Below are 19966 nucleotides of genomic sequence, written 5' to 3' on the forward strand. Positions count from 1 at the left end.
CCGCATAACAACGCTCTGGGACGTGGCTCCAGAGGCCCCCAAGGACCACAGCAGATGATTTCTGCGCTGGCAGAGGCAGGGCACGTCCCCCCACAATTCCTGCCACTGCCATGTGCCAAAAGCACCTGCTGTACCATGCACGGGTGAAATGTCCCCTTCGAAGGGAGCGTTGCGCAGCAGAACAAACTACAGACACTCTCATGAGCTACCCAAAGGGCCAAACCTTGTTCCTCCGTCCGATCAGCTTCTCTTTTTGCAGCCGGTGTCCCCGCAGGGCGCTGGCCAGCTTTTGGTCCCCCCTCCTCTCCTCCAGGCTCAACTTCTTGCAGACCTGTCCTGATGCAGCAAGGACTCATCAAGCTCCAGGACTGCTCCCTCCAGCTTCACACAGCGCTGTGAGGGGGACGGCACTGCCCTACCTGCGGGCAGGACCCGCTGCCCAGTGGCAGAGGGACCCTGGCGGGTCTGGCACAGCAGATTGAGCTCAGGAGCTGCTGCTCGAAGACGGTCTGGCTCTGGTGTGTGGGAAAGATCAGGGACGAGGTGAGGATGGCAGCAGGTTCAGGGATAACGCAGCAGTTTTCACCACTACTCCCACAGCAGCCCCTCAGAGAGCACTGCCTTAGCATTTAAACGTGTCCACCACCAATTCCTCCTCCTCACCTTATCTGAGCGAGGAGACAACTTGGAGGTGAAGCGACTTGACCATGTCCGCAGTGACGCAGTGGCAGAGCTGGGACAGGACCCAAAGATCTGTCCCCAGGGCCAAGCTCTTGACTGCAGACAGTTCTTGGAAAAATTGTGCCCCTTGTTCTAACAGGCAGTTATCTGCCCAGGGCCTGGCAGATATTCATCCCAACACATCTACACCCACGTGCCATGCCTTATCTGTCTCTCCCTCTATAAACCAGATGCATCACAGCTGCTTACCTACCCTGTTTTCAAGGCAGTTGACCCCAAAATCACCAGGCAGGAGCGAGGCTGGGGCGGTGCTGGTGACTGCCAGTGTGGGGAGCACTTTATCCTGGGCTGCCCCACTGCCTGCCAGTCCCCTGTACGTGGCTTTGCTTTATCCCTGCATCACCCTAACACCTCGCCCCAGAGGAAATCGCCGCAGGGGCCAGCACTGCTGGCATGGCCACAGCCCCAAAGCCTCTCACCTCGCAGGCGCATCGGGCACCGAACTAACTTCCCCACCTCATCGCTTCACCTGGTGAAAGGCACCGGAGGGCAGGTTTGGAAAGAGCCTCCCAGAAGGTGAGGGGGGGCTGGAGAAGACGAGTGGAAGGAAACCGCTCGCCAAAAGCCTCAGCCTGTTTTACCAAGAGGTGAGATGTCTGGAGCATCGTCTCTGGGCTCGGGAGCAGGGCTCTTCCAGTCCCTGGCCAGCAACAGCTCGGTGCTGGCTGGAGTCTCCACTCCTTGATGAGACCGTCATCTTCAGAGTCAGAAAAGCTGTTAAACTTGTCCAGTCTTTGCTGAGGACAGCACTTCCCTTTCAATGCCAATCCTTAAGCACTGCTGCCACGCTCCCTCTGAAAGGCAGGGCTGGCCGGCAGACACCCCGTCCTCCCCCAGTAAGCACGGCCAGGCACGGAAAACCACCAACTGCACTCGCCACGCTCTGCTGTAAGACATCGGCACACACCCAAGCAGTCTGTGCATTGCTTGCATCTATTTCCCAGAAAGTTGCAAAAATATTAATAATAAAAAGTTCAAACTGAAGCTACCTGCAAACTTTAAAAAAACAAGCATACATAGGCAATATCCAAGCCCTGGCCCGAGTAAATCTCTGTAGCTCTGTATCTACCTCCTTCTCTCACCCCTGATCTAGCCTCTCATTTCAGAGGACAGAAGGGAAACACAAACAAAAACCGAGTTTTACTTACTGACCTCGGCAGCCAGCTCTTCCCCAGGCTCCAGCTTTTACATGTCCACAGGCAAGAACGACCTCACTTCGCAGGGCAGAGGCTGGTGATGGGGGGCTGCCGCTTCGATGCTCTTTAGCTACTGCCAGCAGCCAGAGAGAGCTCTCCCCAGCTCCGCTCCGGCTGCCGGAGCAGAGATTTATGCGGAGCGCGCAGCCATGTGAAGAACGTCGCCAGCACCGATGACCCGCTGGGTGCGAGATGCAGCTTAAAGCGACAGCCCTGCTCGCCACGCTCCTCCCGGAGTCACTCCTGTGCCCTTGCACGAGGGGGTGGACTCCAGCAAAGCGCTCGTCTCTCCCTCACCTCGCTGCCACGATCCCAGTGTTATTAGATGATGCTCTTAAACACACAGTGGAGCTATGTGAATATTTAGCTTTCCTTCCACCTCCTCACCTCCTACCCACCACACACACTTTACCTTAAAAATAGATTGGGATCAATTTTCCTAAACTACATCTGCAAACACACTCAGCTCTACAGGCACACGCACCACGACAGTAAATGCGCTGTGCACATACAGACACAATACGATCACTCAGATTTAAAGCACCAAAATACTGAAGGACCATTTTTAGCTCCTGATAGTCCTCCTGCTCCTCATAGTATTATATAGGTGATTTTCTTTGTCCTATTGCAAGAGCCAAAGATGCTCAGCCATAAGCATCTCTGAATTTAAATGTGTCACTGTTTAACAGAGGGAAATTTCTAATTGCAATAAGGTTTTAAACATGGAAAGATGGAAATGCTACGCAACAGCCGAAGAGCTGTTCTTACCTCCCATTTGTGAAACGTGAATGTGAAATGTGAATTTCTGACAGTGAAATGCGTCACTGGAAAGAGAAGCAGCTTGCCAAAGGCCACCTGGCAGGGCAGTGGCAAAATGGGGACAGAGCCCCGTTGGCACTCTTAGTTCTCTGTCCACGCTCTCCTCTTACACTTCTCTCTCATTTTTCATCGCAAAAGTAGGAAATTTCTTTATCCTGAACAAACGCAGCTTTGGGGGACTGCCCATGCCTTTCCATACCAGTAAATTTATTTCCAGGAGTCACACAGTAATTAAAAACATGGAAACTGCGTGGGGCCTGAGATCAGGACTCCTGGCTCCGTACCTGGCCCTGGTCCCTGCCAGGCTGCCTGCAGGGCACGGCAGGTCTCAGCCCCCAGAGCCCTCCTATCCCCAAGAGGGGCTGTGAAGCCTCACCGGGCTTCGCAACAATCCTGGACCCAAGGGCAAGGCATCACGGATGCATAAAGCATCTCCAGAAGGAGAGCAGCAGGGCTGGGGCAGCCGCAATCAGGGACTGCGAATCCATCGGTGCCCTCGAGGCCGATCTGGCTGCCGGGGAGGGGGTCAGGCTGTGCTCAGGGGCAAACACAAGCTCTGAAGCAACAAGTGATAAAATGCCCTGTGGTGACGAGACACGGGCAGAACTGCCACGGTGGGGATGCTGCAGACACGCAAGATGGACTGCCCCGGAGCACCAGTGATGCTGGCCAGGATCCGTGCTGTGGGGCAGCCCCATCTGGCGTGTGCCAGGAGAAGAGGCCAACTCTCCATCACGCAGGACCTTGCAAAACCCTAGTATGAGGACAGAGCAGGCAAAAGGCAATTACTCTGCACCTATTTTGTTCTAGCCACAGGCTATGGAAGGCGAGACAATTGGGAATTGGCCTCAAACTAAGCTGCTGCCTGGGGAGCTCGCATACTAAACTTCAATTTAGTTTGTGATTTAATTTTTAAAAATGCTACAACAACTGAGGAGGGAAAGAAGGGGCAAGGAAGGGCAAGGGGCAGGGCACAGCCGACCTGCCTGCCGTCACGCTCGGTACGGGGGCACAGACACTGCTGCAGCTCACGTGAGCTGAACGTCTGTGCTGCAGCCACCGTTTCCCTGCTGCTGCACTGCTGGGGGGCTGAGTTAAGGGGATACTTCGGTGGAGAGGGGTAAGAGGGGAATGAACCAGAACTGAGACTCTACCCTTTATCTGAAGAGCTGAGTTGACTTGGGACAGCTATGAAAGGGGGCATCTGAAGCTGGTATTGAGGGTGAAATGGAGAAGACAGGTATAACGCAGGAGCAGAGCCCACACACAGGACGTTAGTGCTTGGAGCAGCAAGAGGAAACGACTTTTTGCATCTGGGTTTAGGATGCAGCAAAGGAGAGTGAGAGAGACATCTGTGATCTGCAGAGAAACCACCTGCAACTTCAGGTTCCAGCTCTCATGCCAGGGAGCTGTGAGCGTGCGCTCGAGGGTGCCCTCGGCATACGTGTGCCCTTCAGCGTGCTTTGCAAACTGCACAGCCACGGCCCCTGGTGCAGACCATAGACACGCTGCTCAAACACAGGACGTGCGCACCGCGCTTCCCTTGTAGGATGAAATTATCACCCTTACTTGGACTGTTTTCAAAGACTTTTTTTCCTTTAAACAACTCGCCCACTCATCCCTATAAACGCCGGTGCTAAAAGCTGGTTCTGTTGTTAAGATTTCAAATAACTTGGGTTTTATTGTTTCAAACAAAATCAAAATAACTCACCCACGCTCCCTCCTTCCCTAATACAGTAACTGCTGACCTGTTGGGAGCATGCCCTACTGCCACACACGGCTTAAATCCATGCCTTTGGATCAACAGCAGGTGACAATATCATTTTTTATTTTATTTTGAGACAGAGCGTGGCGTGCCTGTGTGGGTGTCTGGCTGAAGTGTTACTGAGACCTCTGCTACTTGCCGTGCCGATCCGACTGCCTGAAAGCTAGTGCCACCGTGCTCAGATTTGGCCACTTTGTGCAACAACCTTATTAATACTGGATTTACACTTTTTCCCCAGCTACGTGGTAACCTACCCTGAAATCACAGGTCAGGTAGCCAGCCCTCACTGCTGAGACCAGTGCATCCACGGCATGGAAATTACTTCTGGTTTCTCTTTGGGAGGCAATATGTTAGTCAGTGTATTCAAACAGTCCTCAAAGAGCTACAGCAATACTCTGTAGTTAATGTAGCAACTTTTCCACGCAGGTTTTGACAGTATTTACCATGCCAGGCTGAGTTTCCCTGTCACCATTTAAGAGAAACACACAAGCCTAGATTTAGCACCTGAAGCTTAAATTACTAACCAAGGAGACAAGTTAGAAGCATTATCATTCCAGGTCAGTCTCTCCAGCCTATGGAAGAAGATGGGCAGCTATAGAGGTCAATTTGGCCCATCAAAAAGCTGGAGGATCCCTTAAATACCAAAGTTGGGAGTGGACCTGAACTACTTGCTCAGAACAATTCAGGTTATAGGCAGGTGCCAGCAAGCAGTAAGTTCTTGGAGCGTAACCGATGCTTGCCCTCACGCAGAGCTGCGGTACCTGGCCGTGCACACCACAACACACCCGAGCAGCAAAGCACAATGTTTTAGCTGAAACTAGTTGCAGTGATTTACTTTGCAGTTGGAGGGGGGTGGAACTAGGACCACGCTCAGCTGTTGAGTCTCAGCTGAGCAGCAGTAATTTGCTAAACCGAAATAACTCCGTTGCTTTAAAGGATATAACCCATATTCTTGATTAATTAGCACAGAAGCCAAGGTTAATATTTAGTGCTCAACTCCCAGTCACCTACTCTATCCACTAGACCGCACCACCACCTCCCCACTTCCAGCCCTACCGAGGAGTAGGAGGTGATGGAGGAGACAGGTGCCTATAAGCCCGCTGCCAGTGAAGGACATGCTCCTCTTCAGCGATGGAAATGATCCAACGCTCCCCCAGCAGCAGATATGCCCTCCTCCCCACAATATACTGCGCTCGGTGCATCTGAAATTGGAACCTACTGACAATTTGCTTCGAAAATGCTTTACAAAAAAGCCTACTTGTCTCTGGATTGCCAAAATGGTGCTGCTTTCTTGAAACATACTTTTATTTAGACACCTACTTGCTCTTAGCACAGCGCTGTTTTAAAAAGCGGCTGAACAGATGCAGCACCTTTACCGGGGTGGTAATGATCGGGTGAAGTTAGTCAGTGGATCCGCACACACCCATCTACATTAGCACCCATAACGCACATCTAACCTGCATATAAACACCCTTCACTGCAGCAAACGCCCAAATCTTAATTATTATTTACTCATCTTCCAGTAATGCCTGAAGGTCGCGCTCAAGATCAAGGCCTTGTTATGCAAGGTACCCCACAAAACATGAAATCCTGGCTCTGCTGGGGGCAGGGAGGATCTTGGGGCCGGTACCCGTGGGTTTACCATTTCAGTGATGGTCAGACGCAGCCCTTCTCAGGAGAGCTTAAACAGGTAAGACAAAAATCACATGCAAACACAGTAACAGCCTCTCCTATCAGCAAAAAGCAGCTCTTGCTCTGGTACATGCTGTTTGAAAGGGCAAGATGAAACTACGCCCCGTTTGGGGAAGGCAAAGATGGGGAGGCTGATTTGCTCCACATGACACTGCCCAGAGAATAGTAGGACGCAAATGGCTTTAGATAGAGGCAAAAAATCCTCCAGGGACTTTTCTGCACATCCCAGGGGAGTTGCACCTCCTGCACCCAAGCGTATTCAGTGGTCTCACTCTTTGCTGGCTCTCAAGAGAGGGCTGCACCGATCTGCAGAACCTGGTTCCTCCTCTCCTCCAGCATAAAGAGCACTGCAGGGAACGGCAACTCTCTGTGGCACAGACACCGCGACCCAGGATGGAAGAGTCGGATCCATGGGATCGTTTGCGGCCCTTCTCTAATTGCACATCACCCCAGGAAGCTTCCCCAGCAGTTCCTGCACACAAAGCACTTAACTGGGCTCAGCTCTCTGCCAGGTTCAGGCAATCTTCTGGGGCCACATGGGGAACAGGAAGGAGCCGGGGGCTCTGAAAAACCATTATTTAGGCTTTTTTAGATTAATTGGTGTTAATTGCCTTGGGAGGCTCAAAAATAGCACTGCTAATGGGAAACGTGGACGCAGGCTGAAGGTGAGGTGTGAGCAGCAGCTCGTGATTGCCACATTAACCCCGGACGCAGGTTGTGCCCTGCCCAGCGGGCAGCCAGCAGTGACTGCCAAAAGCCGGGAGACCTTCTCCTGTCCAGCTGGGATCTGCCTGCCTGCACCTCTGTCCCTGACATCTCCCCCCCCGACAGCTGCATTCACACTCGTACAGGGGCAGAGGGAGCCTTCCTGCTGCCACGACAGTTTTTTATCATGAGAGCTCCAAGAAACAGCTCTCAAACCTTCCTCATTTCTGGCTCCTTTGATTTATGGATTCACATCCTTCTCCTTACTCCTGCAACCATGGAGGACCCAGGGAGCCTCAGTTTCCTGCACCTAGTCCAAGCACAGACACAAGGACAGCCCAGAGAGACCCCAAACCTCCGCTCACCCCAAGGCTATCCTAAATCCAGAAGAGAGGATTGGCATTGGATGGGACCACGTCTACCCATAAGCAGTGGGTTAGAGAACACCCTACTAGCAGAGGAGGTTACTGCCCATCGCCTGGGTCGTTGAACTCTCCTGTCTGACCACAAACGAACACCGGGGACGGAGCTGCGCCGGTGACAAACGAAGGCAGCGGGGTGGCCTCTGGGCAGGATGCCCAAGTGACCACACGGGACAAGCTGCTCACAGGCTGATCTGGCCTCCCCAAAGCTGGGCAATACCAGACAAAAGCCAAGCTTGCCCCAAGGTTGTGCTGCGTTTGTGTCGTCTGGGAGAGCCTCCAGCACCGTAGCCCTGTCCAACAGCTGGTAAGAGCCGCTATCAAAGATAAAATTTGTTAAGATAAAGATAAGATAAGATTTGTTACAGACAAAACCGGTCTCATTATACATGCTCCTGCACTGCTACAGGTCTGTCCTTAAATTAAATCCAAAACCCATATTATTAGGGCGCATTTCCCTGTTTTTAAATATAGCTCATATAAAGAGAAACAGAAGTTACTGGTACAGAAAAGATTATGTACGTAGACTCACCAACCAATGGAAAAGCACACGGCACGGCTCCAGCAAGCACAGCCAGACCACGCTCCCTTCCCAGCCTCAGGCCGTGCACAGAGACCGGCTGGATCCATCAGGTGCTCCCTTACATGCCAGATCCCACCCGCCACGGCTGGGAGCTCAGCCCCCAGCACTGGCACGGATGCAGGTCACTGCTGGCACCCCGGCAAAACGCAGGCACGGCCGTGCTACCTCTTGCACTCGCATTTGCCTGAGCAAGAGATATTCATGCAAGAAAACCAAACAAAATCCCCAGTCACTGGAGGCCCTTGTGTCATCTGGTGTCATCACAGCTCCAGTGATTTAAGCAGAGTTATGCTGATTTACATCCAAAGAGAACCTAGGCTATGATTTTTTTAAGCTCTTCTGGCATGTGCAGTTTATTAAATGCGAGAGGCCGGAACTGTGAACGTACAAAGTGCCCCAGGCACAGCAGAGACCCTAGAAATGAATGAAGAGTTCCAGATTTTGAAAGAAGTCAAACATTTGGAGTTTTATTGCTCTAGGTCTGGCTCCAATTCATCCCTCTTTTTAGTATTGTTCTCTTTAAAGTGACAGTTTCTAGGAAATGGTGAGTGTAACATCTCTTTTACTGTCTCATACCACTTGACGGCTGACAATTTGCCGGGAGAAAAAGCTGTGCAAGGAGGAAAGCAGACCTCAATTATGGCTTCAAAGTGCCAATAACTGAGAACTCAGTTACAATGAGTCAGGGGAAGAAGAATGTATTTTGGTAGCTTGGTTAGTCAGCTCCAGCCTGGACCACTGGACTAGCCGGTCTGCAGACCTTCTGTCGTAATCTCAAACAAAGGGGGACCTTGGACAACCAGTTCAGTTTTTACCTCCTTCCTCGAGCAGGTTCCTCTGGTAAGAGGCTCTTTCTTACAGTTTTCTAGCTCCAAAACTGGCCTCCACACAGCCTGCTATGGATGGAATATGGGGTCTCAGACATGCTTTCCCTGATCCCCAGCCCAAGGGATCTGAGAAGCATCCAGACCTTGGGTCCTTGGTGTAACTTCTGCAAAGCCGAGGGCTTGGACAGACATCCTGCACATGGGGCAGCCAGTATGTTCTTCTTCTGCGTGTGGTTGATGCACAAGCACAGGCTTGCATTAAATCCTGCCTCCTATCTCCTTTCACAGCACAGCTTTGATTCACAACCTGACCTCGGTCTGGGAGGAGGAAAAACAAGGTACCGGCATAGTGGGAAAAAGCAGAAAGAGGGTGTCCCAGCAACAGGAATATCCCAAAGACAGGAAGATAAGGGATTCAGCTTTATCTCTGGGACCTTAAGAACTGAAACATCTCACCAAGGACAAGGCCTAGGGGCTGACACAGGCACAGAGGCAGCGATACCTCTGCCTTGCTTCTGTTTGGAGCAAAATGTGGGCAGGACACTGCAAGGGCAGCTCTGGGACCAGCCCTGAGCAAGCAGTCCTCAACCCATTGCCGCCCCAGATAAAGGACACCGATCATGTTGCAGCCCATACAGATACCATCTGCCCTGCCAACATCAGTCCTGTCCCACAGAGCGCGTGGGAGTTATCTGCCCCTTTTAAGCGGTGACAGGTTCTCTCTTCTACTTAGCTTTTGTCCTCCATATTGTCTGCAGGACGTAGGGGAGGGAATAGTTAACACTTGTCCTGTGCTGCGCAGTTCACCTTGTAGGGGTCATTTCTCCTGCTTCAGCACCCAAAAGGGTCAAATATTCACAGGCGACCCAGAGGTCACAGTCTGGCCTTTTCCTGGCTTAAATTAAGAAATGTCAAAACCATTCACAGCACCTTCAGGGGCTCCATAGCAGAGCAGTCACTTTCCCAAAACGAAAACAGCATCAGCTGAGTCTCCTCGGTGCTGCAAAGCCCATTGCTCTGAGCAGAGACACCCCGGGACCTGGCTGCAAAGGGTGGCTAAAGCAGCCAGTGCCCGTAACGTTCTCATAAGCAAAAGCTGTGGGTAGAAGAGATGATTGCTGCTTCTCAAATCAAGCCAGGCAGCTGTCTACATTGCACCCAAGACATGTAAGGCAGAGTCTCCGGGCTCCCATTTTTGGACTCTGCAGGGGTGATTTTAATGAAGCCACCCAGCTAAGCAAGGCAGAGGATGCAAAGGAAAAGCCTTGGACTGGCACTACGTTGACTGTTACTCAGCAGCACAGCACAGGGAACCGTGCACAGCTCTTTGAAGACGGCTGGTCTCTCACAAAACCAAACCTCAAGTCACAGAGTTGTCCAAACTGCAGGTGCCATCGGCAGCGAGGAGGGGGGTGCCCAGAGAGAGGCAAGCGCAGCATTTGGCCCCAGCACTCTGGAGGACCAGGACGGCTCCTGCCGCACCTCTCCTTGCCGGGGACGCTGCTCCCTCCCCACGCGCTCTCCCAGCCACACCTCGCCAGGACCAGCTTCTCCTCCGCGGGATGCTGAGGAGCCTGGCAGGTAATTCTGGCTTTTAGTCCAATTGTGTATGCTAGCCTACCTCCCAAACCCGCCCCTCTGCATGAGAAAAAGTAACTTAATGAAGGATCGTAAAACCATAAGCTTCACTTAACTGCTTGTGCAGCCCCAGCCCCGCACAGCGGAGCTGCCTGTTGGGAAGGGTCGTGCCTGGGCTCAGTCCCCCAGGCACGACACTTGCCTGCAGCAGAGCCTGCAAGGCCCAGCTCTGCCGTGCCTCCCTCTCACTCACACACTCTCATTGGATAATTACAGAGAAAACCAAGGCAAATCCCAATTTTAGTGCCATTATAAAACAGAGAGGGGGAATTCATTACCTGGCAGCTGTTAATATTTAAGGAAGAAACTGATAATTTACCTCTGAGGCAATGAATGCAGCAGAGGCAGTGCAAGCCAGAAAATGCTGTTGCCTCCCCCCCACCTCTGTGCAGTTACCTTGCAGAGATTTTCTATCTACCCGTTTATTTCCCTGCCTCCCATGCTAGCACCAAAGTCCCAGCGAGGAACAGCGTGTGTCAGGGCTCTGCACCACAAAACGCACAAGAGTCTTGGTCTGGCTCTGCTGCACCTCTAGATTTGGGAGAGCGTTTTTTAAACCTCTCCTAGCTCATGCAGCATCCGTGCAACCAGCCCACCTGAGTCAGAAAAGAGGAGCTAAAGAAAAGAAGGACCCCAGAACTTAACAGAAAGACTCATACAGACATATGGAACGAAAGGTCAGACAATTGAAGATGACTCTGGGGAGGCAACCAGACCACTGGCTGCTTCCCCAAACAGCCCGAATCCCTGGAAGAGCCTCCCAATACCTGTCAGACTCGAGCCCTCCAGAAAGGTTTCTGGCGCATCTTGCCTCCAGCTAGGAAATATCTCAGCACAGCCTCTTCTCCCAGGTCCATGTCTGCCCAAAAGCACTACAGAAGGTCCCACAAACTGAACAGGAAGATAAAGAACGAGCCGTGGCTCAGTGTTTACCTGCTCAGTTCCAACAGGACTGACACCAGCATAGCAGCCTCCAGATGTCATAGGAACAGTCTTAAATTTAGCAGCAGCCGCCTTCCCTCTCCCTGACTCTGGCTTCTCTCTTCCTCTCCATCCCCCTTGCTCTTGGATTCTCTGAGCACGTTTACACCAGAAAGTCTGACCAACGATAATGGCATAATTATACCCATGCAGTTAAACAAAACATAAAGGCTGTGGGATAAAGAAGGGTGTGCATTTGCACTGCCCTTGCATTGCGGTAGTTTACACATCAATGAGACAAAGAGGCTACCCTCATCTTAAAAGAGAGGGAAGATGCAGAGACAGCCACCACAGAGCAGCAAAGACTGCCTGGTGCAATCCCCCATGTTCATGCTCCTGAGGGACTGCAAGGAAGTATCAGTTTAATCTTCTCTCAAACAATACAAGACAACCAGGGAAAAGATGCTTTGGGGCCAGAGCGCAAATGTCTGGGAGGAAGCCCCCAAGGCTGTATTTATCCTTGCACCTCAGCGTCCATCTGGCCAATTCTGCAGGCCACCATGAAGTCACAGGGGACAGAAAGGGGCACCTGACATCCGAGCGCTGCCTGGACAACACATGATTCAGCAGGGACAGGCAGGACCTCGCTGCCTGGCTCTGCCAGGGATGCCACACTGCCCTCCAGCTCTGCTCCCCGAGCTGAACTCCCTGCTTGCAGGCCAGGCAGAGGGTCAACCACGAGCATCTGCTCTGTGCATTGCTCCTGCAACCTGACAACCCCCTAGTAAATCCTGGGGAGAGAAAACCGTCAAAAGAGCTTTGGAAACCTGCCTTTGGGGCGGGGGGGTACGATCTACGAAGTTTTCCCTTCTTTTATGGTTGCTTGTCACTGTAATCATAAAAAAGGTCTTATAAAAACATTTATCCTAGGGAATGTTTGGTGATGCAGCATGCTTGCAAATTGTTCAGTGTCTAAATACATCAGCAACCCATCTCTGCAACTCGTCACTGCAATCAAACACGGCTCCGCTTTCTACTGACTATAAATGACTATAAATCTTTGCTGAGGACAGGGTGGAGGACAGGTTTGAAGAGTGAGGAAGCACTCCCTTGAGCTGATGCACTCCCCTGGGAAGAGGAGAGTCTAGATCAACAGGACCATTTCTAAAGCACGGATCCCCGAGGAGGGGAGAGGGTTGGATTTGATCCTTACCTCTCTCCATGGTTTTTGTTCCAGCTGTTGGACCTTGACCCAATAAAGTGCTTTAGCCCTTGAACTCTGGCGCGTGTACAGTCCCATCGACCTCAGAGACTTTAGCTCGGTGCTGACCTTCAACGCAAGGCCCAGAATTGGGGCAGATCCCCAGCCCCTCCCTAAGCAGTCTTTTCCGGAATACACAGCCCCTTTTTTCCATGGACCCTCTCCTTTTTCCACAGTGGTTGCTCTCTCAGAGAGGGGGGTGAGGGACACACAACCTCTGATATCTCTGAAGTGTTAGAAAAACCCCATCCTTCTAGTAACCCTCTAAAATACAGCTGTTACCAAGTCAATCAAGAGCTGGAGCATCATGACCTTCTCCACAGCAGAGCAGAGGGGTTAAATTTATGAGCAAGCCTTTGATGTCTGCAAGCTTCATGTGGTACAAAACCTTCTGCTTTGATGTTACTTTTAAAAGAGAGGAAACTCAGAAGGTGTGCGGTGCACGAGTCCCAGGGAGCACTCGGATCTGGGTGCCTGCAACTGCAGGCACAGGGACCAAGATCTAATGCGGCTACTTTTGCTCAGGGCCCTGCTGCAACGGAGAGAAAATGTGACCAAATGCGTCTCGCCCTCACCAGCTTCTCCCAGACCAAACCCACCTTTGCTATGCCTGTGGAGAACCAGGCACTCACAGCCCTGAGTATTCCCATGGGAGCTCCGGACCTGACCTCAAAGGCGAAGAGGACCCTGCCCTTGCCCGTCCCCAAGACCCAGGCAGTGCCAGTCCCTCTCCTCCCGGCAACTACCAGCCATGGCTGGGAACTTCCCCAACTTCACAGGGCCATGGGAGGGGTAAGGAAGCCCATCTCTCTGCCCCGCCAGCGACACAACCCTCCTGTGCAAGCTCTCCATCGTGTGCAACAGCAGCATCTTGCACAGCAGTGGCAGGAAGGTCTAAGCCACATGGAGGGACCTGCCGCGGGCCCTGGAATGCTCTCCTACCTTACGCAGCACGTGGGCCATGGCTTCTCCTATCCATCCCAGCATCCCCACAGCTTTGCCAACAGGCTGAGCCCTTCTCTCAGGGCCTGACAGAGCTGCCAGCACGGACAGGCTCCTCTCCATCCCCGAGCTCACTTTGCCTCCCTTCACTTTTCCCTGCTTCCCTTCCCCTCCCCTCTCCCGCCTCCTCCCATGGGGAGTTTCCCAGCAGCTCAGTAATTAGCATCATCATCACCAATGCTAATAACACCACCACAGCTCCTGCCATCCAAAGCTCAAACAACTTTACAGCCATCATCACGCCTCTGTAACCTCCCCAGGGTAGGCAGGGAAGCAGCATCACCCCATCACACAGATGGGGAAGAGGGAGGTAAACAAGAAGCAGTTGGTGGCAGAGATGGGCAGCGAACCCGGGAGCTCTGACTCAGGCACCGCACCCACGGGACCTCCACGTCCCAGGGAGCTGCCTGCTGCAGTAAGGCCCCTTTGGAAGGAGGTCAGTGGTTGCGCGGACAGCAGGACTTACCCAGAGATTACATCGCTCGGCTTGGGGCCTGGGAGTCCTGGGATGAATTTTTTTCCTGGGCATCCCTGAGCAGAGCCTCAGTTCCCCTCTGCAAAACGACCAAGGGAGAGCAGCGCACAGGACTGCGTGCACAGTCATGCCTTCTGATGGGACAGCAGATATTGTGGCATCCCATAAAAGCACCTTAAATCAACCATTAGAGCTCACCTCTAATTAAGGACTTGCTGCTTACCGATGGATTAAAGAGGATTTTTGCTTTGAGCATTCAGAAAATGAGGATTCTGGGGGGATTCTTGTCTGAGCAGCCTGACCAAGGAAAGCTTCTCTCCCATCTTGGGTGGAGTTTGCTATATTTGATTTAAAAAGTCTCACATGGATGGGAATTACAGCTTTTCAAAAAAGCCCACCCACGCTCCCATACAACAGACCAACGTGGCCCTGGTAGCCCTCTGACAGACAGGGATAAACACAGAACACAAGGCAACGGGTTGCTTCGCTTTTGGCAAGTACCTGCAAGATGACATTGACTTTAAATGTTCTGAGGTCTGGCCTATGCTACAAAGTCAGGCTGGCCTAACTGTCAGCTGGGAGCACCAACATAAAACAAAATTCACCTGAAGTGACCCAGCCTCGTCCACCAGAACATACTGCAGAGATGTTCTCCTAGCAAAAAAGCCCTTTCTGGAGGGTATTTAATGTGTGGTGGGGCACGGTCTGAAGACAACCCGCTGGTGTAAGCCATGTGCTGGCAGGACTCTGCTGCCTGCAACAGGGGTGACAGACCATTTATTCCTCTGCCTGGACAAACAGCACACACACAGCGCTGCCAGGCACTGCAGGGATCAGAGCAGAATTTCAAATGCTTCCTGAGCTTCTCCAGCTCTGGCTTCTGGGAAGCTCCTGGATTTCTGAGGGTGTTTCAGAAAACTTTAGGGAAGGGGATGTAAATACACCTGCCTTCACTTTGTGGGTGCACAGGCAGGGGCAAAACCTAGCTGGGGGCTCTGGCCTCCTTGGCAAGAAGGATGGCAGGTTGCCTCACCGAGAGCAATGCTGGGAGGCTTTGGTGTCCCACCTGCATTTTGCCAAGCAAACTTCCCTCTGCCATTCTGAGCATCTGCCTGCAAAGACTGCAACCACGCTACCTAACTCTGTATGTCTACTGGCCTGAAGAAAAACCCAATAAAACACTTGTCACTGTCATTTTTATGGGGTATGGACTACAGTCCATTAGATACCAAATAAGGGTCATTCTTTAAAACGTAAGACAGGCAGCCACCCTTCTCCAGCCAAGAGCACTGTTGAGTGCATTGATCTATTCTCTCTTGGGATAAAACGGGACACGTTTAGTGTCTGCAAGGAGGAAGATGTCATTTTTTTCCACACACTGCTGCTCTGCATATCCTGTTGAATTCACTCTACGTGGTTTCACTACCCTGGGCACCAGGCATGCCTGGGAACTGAACTAAAAATGGACTCTCAGGGCTCAGCTCGCAAATCCAGAGCAGGCGGGGAGCTAACACGCACAGACTGCAAAGTCAGGGCACACAGGGAAGAGGCCCTGGGAGAACAGCTGGTGAAAGAATCAGACTGCAGCAGTCAGGCAGAGCCCTAGCCACCCCCCTGCAAGAGCGAACCCTGGGCTTTGCACCCCTGCTGCGCAGTCCTCCATCCCCCGAAGGGTGGAGGAGCAGCGTGTCCCTCGCCTGCTCACACACTTCCATCAGAGTCAGGAACCAGCACGTGCCCCAGGTGTCCGAAAGGCACCTCCTGTGACTGGAGCGTGTATGTCTACACTTGCTCGTTCATGGACATTCACCAAAACCCCATGTGTACTATCACGAGGTCACTGGTGGTTGGCAATGTCCCATGGGGGCTTTTCTTAGACACAGCCTATGTACTCACAGCTACACTCCTGAGGAATGTTTTTTGCCTTGCTCTTGGATGGAGTATGACTTCTGTTTGGTTTCTGGCTGAACGTCTGAGTTAAAAATACAAGGCTATTTCTGGCAGAAGTGGTTTTTTTTCTGCCTTTGTATTGCCTCGGATGCCCCCGTGCTGCTGTCTCCTTTCTGGCTCAGATGAGCTTTGTTTTCCTTCTCAGTGATCATGTTTGCACCGGTGAGCAGTAGGAAATGCTTTTCCTATTAGAACATTTCCACAAGCACTGTTGGGAATGAAGAATGAGCTCAGAGAAGTCTAAGAAAAACCCAGTTGGTGTAAAGATCCTGTCTCCAGTGGTCAGAGAACTGAAAATCAGGAATGTCTGTGGTCAAAAAGGGATGTGTACATACGCACATGCACGCAGGTACAGCAGGACATGTTCTCCCCGTGACCCGCAGAGCAGGAACAAAGGACTCGGTGCTAGAAACACTTTCAAGCATCCCCACTCTACAGACAGGCTTCATCCCAAGCTCTGCAGCTCAGACCCTTTCTTACCCAGAATGAAAATATTTTATTTTACTTTTTGTAAATACCAAGAAAAAATAGGCCTATCTTTCCTGGCTTGGATTTATTCCATCTGGAATCACTGCATGATCACAAGACTGGAAAGTGTGTTACAGCCTCAGTATAAAGCAAGAGCCCAAATACTTTCAAGAACCCATGCGATCATTAAATCTTTGCTGTTATGCTCCATCTCCTGGCAACAACAAGCTGAGGACTTGAGGCTTCTCCCTTGAGATCACCGAGTTCAAATATCTCCAAGCCCCCTCCCACGATCCAGAAACACACCACTGTTTGTGGGTGTGATCCCTGTCTCCAGGACTGAGAACAAAACCAACACAGCTGCAGGAAACCTCCCCAGTACATTGTATTTGCCATGTGTCACAACAAACATCAACACAACCGGACGATAACGGCTTACCAAATAGCTCAATCGTTCAGGCTAAAGACATCAAAAAGGCATGTAGAGAGCTTTCCAGGACACGGATCCCCACCACCTTCCGGGGAGCCAAGCACAGACTGAGTCAGCTCTTCAAGACCCAACACAGGACTTACTGCATGCCAGCAACCCATAAATCACTGACATCAGGGCCAGCTCCTCCTGCCAGCTTCTGCTCTTTAGGAAGCGTGCTCCACCTAACTTGCTTCTAAAGAGAAGCTCCTAGATAATGATTTTCTATCATCTCTGCCTAATAACTGATGAATTCAAAGAGACCACTCTATACATTGCCACTCTGGAGACCATCAATGTGATCAGGAAATGAGAGGGAACAATACCTAAGGTCCCAGATCTGGCAAAGGCAACCACCATTTTTGGTTGCTCATCAAAAACCTGAAAAGGGCTCTGTTTCTTGAAGGCAACAAGCCCACTCCTCTTGAACCCCAGGAGGCTGATCAAGCCAGGCTCCACACAGCAAGGGTTCCAAATTGCTGTGTTCTTCCGGAATTCAAGGCATCACATCCTGACAGCCCCAAACTCAGGAAAGTTCAGGTCTAAACTCTCATCCCTCAAGAGAAGGTTACCAATACCACCCCTAAATACCAAGCTCTCATAAACCAGTTCATGATGGAGGTTGGTACCATTGTTCTGCTTAATGGACAGTGAAGCTGAGGCTCAAAAAGGCAAAACAATCTGCCTACAGTTGCCCAAACAGTCAACAGTAGAGCTATATACAGGCTCTGTTTTCCAGCCAACAGGCCACACTGCCACCCCCATACCAGGTTAGGAATGAGGTAAGAACGAATATGCTATAAGAAACTCCGAGATCAGTACTGGAGGAAACAAACATCTTCCTACCGACTGTGACACCTGGACTCGGACTTCGCTGGTATCCAGTGGGGAGGTACTCGACCCCTGGGACTTCCTCTCTGAACTGGATTGGTGCTCCCGGTATTTCTTTGACCTTGCAGGTAATGACAAGAACTCTTTTCCAGAGATCTTCAGGTCTCCCACATGATGGCTGTCCCCATTCTGGTCCTTGGGAAAGCAAGAAACAGTAATTACAAAAATTGCCTGTCACAGGTTTATGTGGAGATCTGTTGGCAAGTGTCCACAGAACAGGAGATGTACAGAAGCAAGAAGTTAACGTGGAGTGTAGCTGGTGTGAGTTGCCACTCATGATGTGCAGAGTTAAATGAGGACATTTAGTCTATCTCCACAGCGGGTGATTTTAACGAGCGGAGAGGAAGCATCACCAAAACAACACACAGTAGTCAACTTCTCCACAGGGAGAAGTCAGGGAGAAGTATCATCCTCTTAAAAAATCCAGGTATGGAGGTAGACACATGGCTGGTTTATTTACAGGCATAGCGAATGACGGATGAAGAGGGCCAGAAGCAGTCACTGCTGCTGGTGATTTCTGGCAACTGCACTCATAAAAACATCTTCCAAACAGAGCAGCAAGCTCATCTTGCCCAGGATACCAACCTCTTGGCACAAGTGCCTCCACTTGCTGTATCTTCGCTTCCTCCCAGCACTCAGCTGTGTTGCAGCCCACACTGACCCACGGATAACCTGACCATGCCCCAGGGAACACAGCTATGGTAGATGCTCCACAGCATTTCCCACCTCTATGATTTGGCTCCCAGCACACATGGAGCATTGCCTGCCTCGGTGTCTCCCACTGGCTTCAGCAAGATGAAGGGCCCTTACCCAACGGTTTCCTAAAAAGCAGATTAACATGAATGGCTGGAGTCACATTCAGCTCTTTTGCCAGCCTTCATGCTACCAGAAGCACGTGCGGACCGCAGGGTAACATGACTAACTACAGCACATGGGTACAAGCAGTCTCACTGCTGTCCTCCTTTGCTCTCTTAAACGCTTCTGCTCAGTGCTCCCATAGACATATCAAATACAGGATTATCACCCCCGTGTAATGCGTGGGGAAACTGAGGTCACAGAGATTACGCATCTCTTGAATTCTAGTTTTTGTCCCTTCTCGCTGCAGCTCCTCACTTTGCTTTTCCAGGCCCTGCCCCATGCCTGGCTCCTCCATTCTCACCCCCTTCCCATAAGACACACACAACTCTACCCCTTCTCTGTCAAAAGACTCAGGTTAATGGCCCTGCCTGTATTATCATAACAGCCTCATTACTGCTGTCACTCAGATGAAGCCCTCATACAGAAGCACCAGCAAGAGTATTCAGCGTTTTGCTCCAAAGACACTTACTAAAGGCACCAGGCATTTTACATATAACCGGTGGGAACCAAGTGCCCAAACCTGCTTGATGCTTTGGGCTTTGGTGTTTCGGGGCTGCAAACCACCTCTTTATCATACATAAAGCACTGAGGGGACTCCCCAGGGTGTCCTCACTGCAGCAACTACCTGCAGCTGAAAGAAGCTCGAGCACAGCTCAGGAGATGACCCAAGGGCCCACGAGGTTGGGGCTTAAGGGCAAGTACACTGAAAAGCCAAGGATGCTGAATAGGATCTGAAGTTGCAGCACACCAACGGCTCAAGTGGGATGCTGTAGCCAAAAAGACTTTTCCATTCCTTGCAATACAAACAGGAATAGTGAGAACAAGCAAGGAGAGATTAACTTCCCCAGATGCTATCGATGGGACCAACTGCAGCCAGGCTGGTGTCCACATTTTGAAAAGCAGCCACAAAAGTGGATTTCAGAAGTGGAAAGAAACTGCCCTACAATGCCTTACTGCCTTAGTTAGAGCCCTCAAACTGTTTAGTTCATGACAAAAAGAATAGATGGCTCAATTACAGCATGTAAGCACCTTCAGGGTAAAAACCAGCATGTGATAAAGAGATTTTTAGTCTGGTAGAGAGAGGACTAAACAAGAACCAATGGCTGGGAGCTAAAACCAGAGAAGCTCAAAACAAGGAATAAGGCAGAGGCTGGAGAGAGCAGGATGATCAGGGAAGCGGCGTTCCCGCTATCTGCTGGGGCGTTCAGAGCCAACGCGGGTGCATCCTGGCAGATACGCTCTGCCCAGACACACGACTCCATACAGAGGCATTGGACAAGTTT

The 19966-nt window shown here is 51.3% G+C and overlaps 1 protein-coding gene and 1 long non-coding RNA gene across 2 annotated transcripts in view; both read right to left on the reverse strand.

Moving 5' to 3' along the window:
* GPSM1 (G protein signaling modulator 1) overlaps positions 1-19966 on the reverse strand; it is an 83500-nt gene that overhangs the window by 9042 nt on the left and 54492 nt on the right. The window contains exon 11 of the mRNA XM_075519282.1: positions 17781-17960. Within this exon, the coding sequence (XP_075375397.1) occupies positions 17781-17960 (180 nt within the window). The remainder of the gene's footprint in view (positions 1-17780; positions 17961-19966) is intronic.
* LOC142418039 (uncharacterized) lies at positions 122-770 on the reverse strand. The gene is made up of 3 exons (XR_012778172.1): positions 664-770; positions 420-515; positions 122-331 (listed from the first exon to the last, which is right to left on the reverse strand). It is a non-coding gene; the product is annotated as an uncharacterized LOC142418039 (long non-coding RNA).

Source organism: Mycteria americana, chromosome 17 (assembly GCF_035582795.1).
Source record: "Mycteria americana isolate JAX WOST 10 ecotype Jacksonville Zoo and Gardens chromosome 17, USCA_MyAme_1.0, whole genome shotgun sequence".
Lineage (NCBI taxonomy): Eukaryota > Metazoa > Chordata > Aves > Ciconiiformes > Ciconiidae > Mycteria > Mycteria americana.